At 46.7% G+C, this 8037-nt stretch overlaps 1 protein-coding gene across 1 annotated transcript; it reads right to left on the reverse strand.

Annotated features, from left to right (window-relative positions):
• Positions 1-1266: 1266 nt before the first annotated feature.
• LOC133059001 (spermatogenesis-associated protein 31A6-like) lies at positions 1267-3857 on the reverse strand. The gene has a single exon (XM_061146044.1). The coding sequence runs from the start codon at positions 3848-3850 to the stop codon at positions 1757-1759; it is 2094 nt and encodes a 697-aa protein (XP_061002027.1). The 5' UTR covers positions 3851-3857; the 3' UTR covers positions 1267-1756.
• Positions 3858-8037: the final 4180 nt, after the last annotated feature.

Here is an 8037-nt window from a genome sequence, read left to right on the forward strand (position 1 = left end):
CAAGATCCTGAGAAGGGGGAGGTCTTTAGGTTTAGTTCACTGTGACATGTCCTAAACGCTGTTGCTTGTTTCTCTAATGCTGGTATTATGGAAACTGAAGGCGCAGTTACGAAACTGGGATGAGGGTGAGTATCCATGCTGGGGTCACCCTCCCTCCACGGCCCCATCCCATCTGGAAGTCAAAGCAGGCACCTGGGAAGCGTGGACCCTGATGCCTTCCATCTCCCTCAGTGAGGCACCGACAGGCCACTACCCCTGCTCATGGGGAAAAAAAAACCATTTATTTCATGAAACAAAATTTCTGGTAGGAAGAAGCCTTTAGCACACAGAGGATGTGCTAACATTGGAGAAAAATGTATTTATCTGCATGGCATGCATTTTTTTCTTGGAGGAGAGTTGTCCTACCCGGAATGCTGTGAAAAGCATGTTCAGATTCACCAGAAGAGGTAAATTTCTGAGGGAGACCATGCCTTGGACAGTGGAGGGAATGGCCTGGGACCCGTGTCACTCGTGAGCCATGCTGGCAGACTCTGCCTGGAGGGGGACCTGGCTCCCTGGGTGAGAAGGCCCACCTGCTGTCCCTGGGACTGGTCCACTCACTCTTTTTCGAAAAGCTATGGCCCGTTGGGGTGGCTTGGTGATAACGGGGTGTATCTCTCCTCATTCTCCTTTCCTCTTGGTAAGACAGGATTCTGTGGTGGCAGTAATGTGGACCTTGGGGGCCCTGGAATTCTGCTTGGTACCAGTTTAACTCCGTGGCGTGAGGTCCCTGGTGAAACACCATCCTCTCATTTAGGATCTGCCCAACAGCTGTCATGAGAGTCTGAGCCTCAACAGCCCTGCTGTCCATGGTCGATTTGCTCTTGATTGATTCTTGGCTCTGGACAGTGGCTATTTCAGGCCTGCCTTTTTGCAAGGGCTCTTCTGGTTCTCTGCCTTTACTGGGGAAAATCCACTGCAGAAGGAGCTTAATCCTATCTTTGAAGTGGCTTTCTGATGGAACCTGTCTCTTCTTTAGGACTAACTGCCGAAACTTGCTTCTTAGGGACTCTGTTGATTCTTTTTTCTGGCCAGGATGACTCATCCCCTGGGCTTGGTAAGCCCTCCGTTCTGCCAGCCCCTTTTTAATCTGTCTTAATTTGGGCCTTGTGTATTTCTCTCTCCCATCCTTGGGAACAGACTCCTTGCAGTGGCTCTTATATTTGAGCTGTCGCCTCATGTCCACCTGCTGCCCCTGGCTGCTCCCTTCACTTGAGGTAGCATCATAGAGTTTTTGGGAATTGCACTTGTCTCCACTGGATAAGATCTGAAAAGAGGACAGAGATTCCTGAGAAGCCAAGATGTTTGCGGCAAGAAATATATTCGAGTGACAGTCTTTGAGAAGCACATCGGTGGCACAGTCTTGAAGGAGTACTCCAGTTTCACAGTCTTGAAGGAGCACGCTGGTAGCTCGGCCCTGAGCCGGAGCCTGCTGGTCAGCGAACCCTTGAGACTCAAGCTTACGAGACTGTGTCTCAAAGAGTAGATCTTCTGTATTTGAGGCAGCAGATGTGGTGTTCAGTGAGGGGCTTTCACTGGACCTTGGAGACCGTGATCTCCCGAGATCGATATTGATGTCTAGGTATTTGACCTGCACGCTAGGTTCCCTGGTGCCCTTCCCAGCAGAGTCTCCCTCCACGACCTCTTGCGCCCTGGAAGATGGGGAGCATTCATCAAGGTCCACAACTATCACATTAGAGCAAGATGCTGGGGAGGCCTACCCCCTGGTTTCCTTCTGTGGCTCATTCCTGGCCATGGCTGAACTTGGACTTGGCTCCAGGCTGCCTTTGTCAGCCTCCACTACAGACATGCTGTGCCACATTCTGCCCACAAAGCTGTATGTGGGGGCCTGAGGAGGTGGCTTGTCTTCCTGTCCAGTCAGAGGGGCCTCTGGGGGCTTATGGGTGTCCCCAGGTGTGCGTCCTCCCAGAGCCCCCCGGGCTTCCTCAGTCACCTGTGAGGGGACAGGGAGGGGCCTCTCCAGTGGGGGAACTGCCTCCGTTGTTTTCAGTTTCTCACCTGCATGGGGCTGAGGAGGTTTCCCCAAGCCCTTGGTTAATAGGGCAGTTGACTGGTATCCAGATTCACAGGTGACCTTCAATGTGGGCACTTGAACCTTTTTCAACTTCAAGCGAAATATGAACTTAAGGACTTTGAAGAATAGGCTCCACCTGTGCCTCACCCGAAACCTTATTATATGTGCTTCCAACTCCTGCTCAGTATACGGGCTGAGGACAAGAGACTCATGGGAGGTGATCATGGAGGCTTTCCCATCCTGAGAGGACTGTGTACTTTCTGTCTTCATGGGAGCATTTGTCTCTCCCAGAGTGCCTAAAGCAAGGTTGTCCACAAGCCTCAAGTGACAGACATTCACAGGGATCTCACTCTCACAGATCTGCTCTGCCTTCCTCTCTGTAAGGACTCCTGAGACTTCTGGTTGCTTCCTGTCTAGGCTCAACTCTATTTCTGATGCAGGTTTTGCTCTTGGGTCCTTCACTGGAGGGTTGGCTGGGAACATGTACAGATCTTTTACGATCTTCCCCACACTCTGCCCCACCTCATGGCACAGGTCTGTCCCTGGTAGGATTTGTGCTGGGCACTTGGACCTCATCTTTTGTACATCCTGGCTCATTTTGCCTCGACCTGCAGAAGATCTTGAGGGCCCCTCCCTGCCCTGTGCCTGGCATGGCCTTGGGTATTGATCCTGGGGCTGCATCAGTTTCTGAGATGCTTGGATTCTGCAGGGCAGGCCACTCTGTTGCTGCATGAACCTTTGGGAAATGTGGTGCTCCAGTTTCTTCCGAACCTCAGGGCTGATCAAATGCCCAGGAAGGATGGGGACAGAGCTGTGGGCCTGGGAAGACCTGGTCTCCTGGGATGGGTTGAGAGTGACCTGGCTAAAGACTTGCTGAGAATTTTTAACCAAAGAGGGCAAAGTTCTCCTGCTTTCTAGTTGTTTTTTCCAAAAGTGACATTCCAGGTTTTCAATTGCATTTGAACTGAAAGATGATGCCTTATTTGGGACTGTAGTGCAAGATGTTTCAAAGGACTTCTCAATGCCAATCTGGCGTTGAGAAGATGATGACTGGACTAGGGGGGAGCGTGATAGATGGACAGTGGTTTCTAACTGAGCCTGAGGTTGTGGATGATATTGGGGTATGGTTGGAGTTAAAAATTGAGGTTGGGCCTGGATCTCCATATGAGCCCGAGAAGATGGCTGACAGTGAGGTATATTTAGAGCCAGGGGTATCGGTTGGGCCTGGATCTCCACGTGAGCCCGAGGAGGTGGTTGAAACTGGGGCATGGTTGGAGCTGAGGGTTGTTGGTGGTCCTGGACCTCCATGGAAATCTCAGATGATGGTGGACATTGAGGCATGGTTGCAGTCCAGGGTAGGGATCGGCCCTGGGTCTCCACATGAGCCTGAACAAGTGGTTGAAACTGGGGCATGTTTGGAGTCCAAGGTAGGGATTGGTCCTGAATCTCCATGTGAGCTTGAGGTTGTGGTGATTGACACTGGGACATGGATGGAGTCTGGACTAGGGGCGGAACCTGGGTCTTCATGTGAGCCAGAAGTGGTAGTTGAAAATGAGACATGGTTTGAGCCAAGAGTTGGGATCGCACCTGTGTCTCCATGTGAGCTCGAGGTGATGGTTGAAATTGGGGCGTGAGTGGAGTCCATGGTCGGGGGCGGGCCTGGGTCTCCATGTGAGTCTGAGGTGGTGGCTGAAAGTGAGGCAGGGTTGGAACCAAGAGTTGGGGTCGGGCCTGGGCTTCCATGTGAGCCCGAGTTGGTGGTAGAGAGTGAGGCATGGTTGAAGCCACGATTTGGGAGCTGGACTGGGTCTCCAATGAAACTTCAGATGATGGTTTACATTGGGGCATGATTGGAGTTAAGGGTAGGGGTTGGGCCTGGGTCTTCATGTGACCCAGAGGTGATGGCTAATACCAGCCCGCCCCCCAGCCCCTGCTCTGATGCTCTTGGGGCTTCAGCGCTGCCAGATCATCAGCCCTGAGACACTGTTCACAGCTGCTGAATAGGGCTCAGAGTCCTGTCCTCAGCCTGAGACTGAACTCAGTATCCAGTCCTCAACCCCTGGTCACTGTGTTTGGGACATGCCCTGGACCCCTACCACACCAGGACAACTGATCTGAGATCTTTGGGTAGAAATCCTAGTGTTCACTCTATCTCCTGCCCAGCTGGTTTGTCCCTAGAGGCATAATATTTTCTTCCTTGAAAATAGATGTCCTGTTCTTTCCCACCTCAAGAATCTCTGGTTGATTCAGAAATAATAATAATAAATAATTCCATATGCTTGTCAGTCTGGACCAAGAGTTCCTTACCTTCCTGATGTTTCCATGTTTCCTAGGGGGAGCAAAGGATGGGTTATTCTCCAGGTAGGGAAGGATCAGGAGAAAGAGCCCCAGTCCACATAGAAAGGCAAGGATGGTATCGATCACCCAGAAAGGGGAGCTGGAGTTCAGCCAAGTATCAAAAGTGCTTTTCAGAGAAAAGAGCAGATTCTCCATCATCTGAATCACACCGCTGCCCTCAGGCAACTGAGCCAAGGGGTGCACTTGGGGGACTGAAGTACTAGGCTCGCATCATAGTGATGTGGTCTGGTCACAAAGGGCCCTTGGGGGTGAGAGGGGTTAGCAGAGGAGGAGGCTGGACCATAGCCCCTCCCTAACCATCCAGCCACACAGCTCCATTCATCTCCCTTCTCTGAGCCTTCCCGTCCTACCTTCTCATCCTGGTAGAGACATTGGTCAAGTGTTGCTTCTTTCCACCTAGAACTCTGAGAATTCCTGGTTCCTTTGATAACATTGCTTGAGTCCCATCAATACTTTAAAAATTCTGGAGTTCTCCCTATAACTTTGGTTAATCCCAGGTATTTTTACTTTTATGATATATATTTTTTCTAATTTCAGTTAATTTTTACTATATTCAACTACTGGGAATTAAAAATTAATTTCAAATAATTTGAAATTTACAAGGCTATGAAATATAAAACAAACTGAAATAAACTTTCAGAGTAAGTTTTTCATAATTTGCCAGCATCCTTGTTTTCTGAACGCAATACACTGAACAAAAAGATTTGGAACACTCTGTACAGATACACACACATCCTTTTAACAAATCAGCCCAGTGTTTTCAAATCTAAGAACCAAGTTTGTTTGGTTTTTTTTCCCAGTTCAAAAGTTATCTTTCAGTATTTGTTATAAGTCGGACTGCTAGCAGTCAATTCTCCCAGTCTCTGTTTATCTGGGAACATTTTTATTTTGCCCTTTTCCCTGAAGCATAGATTTTATAGACACGGAATACTTGGGTGATAATTTTTTTCTTTCAAATCTTTTAATATGACATCCCACGGCCTTCACGCTGCCATTTCTGACCGGAAGTCAGTGATTAATCTTATTGTGGTCTCCTCATATATGGAGAGGAGAAGGAAATGGAAACTCACTCCAGTATGCTTGCCTAGAGAATCCCGTGGACAGAGGAGCCTGGTGGGCTGCTGTCCATGGGGTCGCACAGAGTCGGACATGACTGAAGCGACTTAGCATGCATGTATGCATTGGAGAAGGAAATGGCAATCCACTCCAGTGTTCTTGCCTGGAGAGGCCCAGGAACAGAGGAGCCTGGAAAGGCTGCCATCTATGGGGTCACACAGAGTCAGACACAACTGAAGTGACGCAGCAGCAGCAGCATATCTGGAGAACACTTTCTCTCTGGCTACTTTCAAGATTTTTCCTTTGTTTTTCCACAGTTTGACCAAGATGTGTCTTAGAGTGGATCTGTTTCCTGTCATTTTTCTAGAGGTGAACTCTGAATCTGGAGAGTGTTTTTCATCAAAATTTTATAAACTTTTAGCCATGATGTCTACAAGTAATGTTATGCTGTCCCCTCTCATCTCCCTTCTTTCCGAGAGTCTCTTTCCTTCCATATTTGATGGTGTGCTGAGTGGATGCTGTAGATCGTTTTCCCTCAACATCTTCTCTCTTTGTTTTTTACACTGATTTCCTGAATTCATCTTTCAGTTTATGGATTCTTTCTGCTACCATCTCAAGTGTGCTATTGAACCTATTTTTCAATTTAACAACTATAGTTTTCAAGTCTAGGGTTTATATTAGTTTCCTTTTTTAAAAACAATTCCTAGCTACTCATTGAGTGTCTCTTTTGACTGAGTATCATATTTTCATCTAATTCTTCAAGCATGGCTCCTTTAGTCCATCTTGCAGTTATCGTTATTTTGATATTTTAATGTTTTGACCTTCATACTGAATTTATAAGTGACATATGAGTTATATGTGATATATAAATGCTTTGCTCACCACTGTTTCAACACTAGAGTTTTCTGATTTTAACTGTGTACTTATCTGTCCCAGCAAGTTCTATACTTTGATAGAGTTTCCTTTTCTTAATTACCATCTTTTCATTTCAGCTTGTAGAACTCCTTTTAACATTTCCTATTAGACTGATCTAATGGTGATGAAAGTAGGGAAAACCACTAGACCATTCAGGTATGATCTAAATCAAATCCTTTATGAGTGTACAGTGGACGTGAGAAATAGACTTAAGGGACTAGATCTGATAGACAGAGAGCCTGATGAATTATGGACGGAGCTTCATGACATTGTACGGGAGACAGGGATCAAGCCATCCCCACGGAAAAGAAATGCAAAAAGGCAAAATGCTTGTCTGAAGAGGCCTTACAAATAGCTGTGAAATGAAGAGAAGTGAAAAGCAAAGGAGAAAAGGAAAGGTATTCCCATTGGAATGCAGAGTTCCAAAGAATAGCAAGGAGAAATAAGAAAGCCTTCCTCAGCGATCAGTGCAAAGAAATACATGAAAACAACAGAATGGGAAAGACCAGAGATCTCTTCAAGAAAATTAGAGATACCAAGGGAACATTTCGTGCAAAGATGGGTTTGATAAAGGTCAGAAAAGTTATGGACCTAACAGAAGCAGAAGATATCAATAAGAGGTGGCAAGGATACACAGAAGAACTGTACAAAAAAGGTCTTCATGACCCAGATAATCATGATGGTGTGATCACTCACCTAGAGCCAGACATCCTGGAATGTGAAGTCAAGTGGGCCTTAGAAAGCATCACTACGAACAAAACTAGTGGAGGTGATGGAATTCCAGGTGAGCGATTGCAAGTCCTAAAAGATGATGCTGTCAAAGTGCTGCACTCAATATGCCAGCAAATTTGGAAAACTCAGCAGTGGCCATAGGTCAGCTTTCATTCCAATACCAAAGAAAGGAAATCCCAAAGAATGCTCAAACTACCGCACAATTGCACTCATCTCACACGCTAGTAAAGTAACACTCAAAATTCTCCAAGCCAGGCTTCAGCAATACCTGAACTGTGAACTTCCAGATGTTCAAGCTGGTTTTAGAAAAGGCAGAGGGATGAGAGATCAAATTGGCAACAACCGCTGGATCATCAAAAAAGCAAGAGAGTTCCAGAAAAACATCTATTTCTGCTTGATTGACTATTTTAAAGCCGTTGACTGTGTGGATCACAATAAACTGTGGAAAATTCTGAAAGAGATGGGAACACCAGACCACCTGACCTGCCTCTTGAGAAACCGGTATGCAGGTCAGCAAGCAACAGTTAGAACTGGACCTGGAGCAACAGACTGCTTCCAAATAGGAAAAGGAGTATGTCAATGTTGTATATTTTCACCCTGCTTATTTAACTTCTATGCAGAGTACATCATGAGAAACGCTGGGCTGGAGGAAGCACAAGCTGGAATCAAGATTGCTGGGAGAAATATCAATAACCTCAGATATGCAGATGACACCACCCTCATGGCAGAGAGTGAGGAAGAACTAAAGAGCCTCTTGATGAAAGTGAAGGAGGAGAGTGAAAAAGTTGGCTTAAATCTCAACATTCAGAAAACTAAGATCATGGCATCTGGTCCCATCACTTCATGGCAAATAGATGCAGAAACTGTGGAAACAGTGTCAGACTTTATTTTTGGGGCTCCAA

The sequence above is a fragment of the Dama dama genome, chromosome 7, assembly GCF_033118175.1.
Source record: "Dama dama isolate Ldn47 chromosome 7, ASM3311817v1, whole genome shotgun sequence".
Taxonomy (NCBI): domain Eukaryota; kingdom Metazoa; phylum Chordata; class Mammalia; order Artiodactyla; family Cervidae; genus Dama; species Dama dama.

Excerpts from the sequence above, each read along its gene's own strand:
- LOC133059001 (XM_061146044.1), bottom strand. The coding sequence starts at position 3,850 with ATGCCTCACTCTCTACCACCAACTCGGGCTCACATGGAAGCCCAGGCC.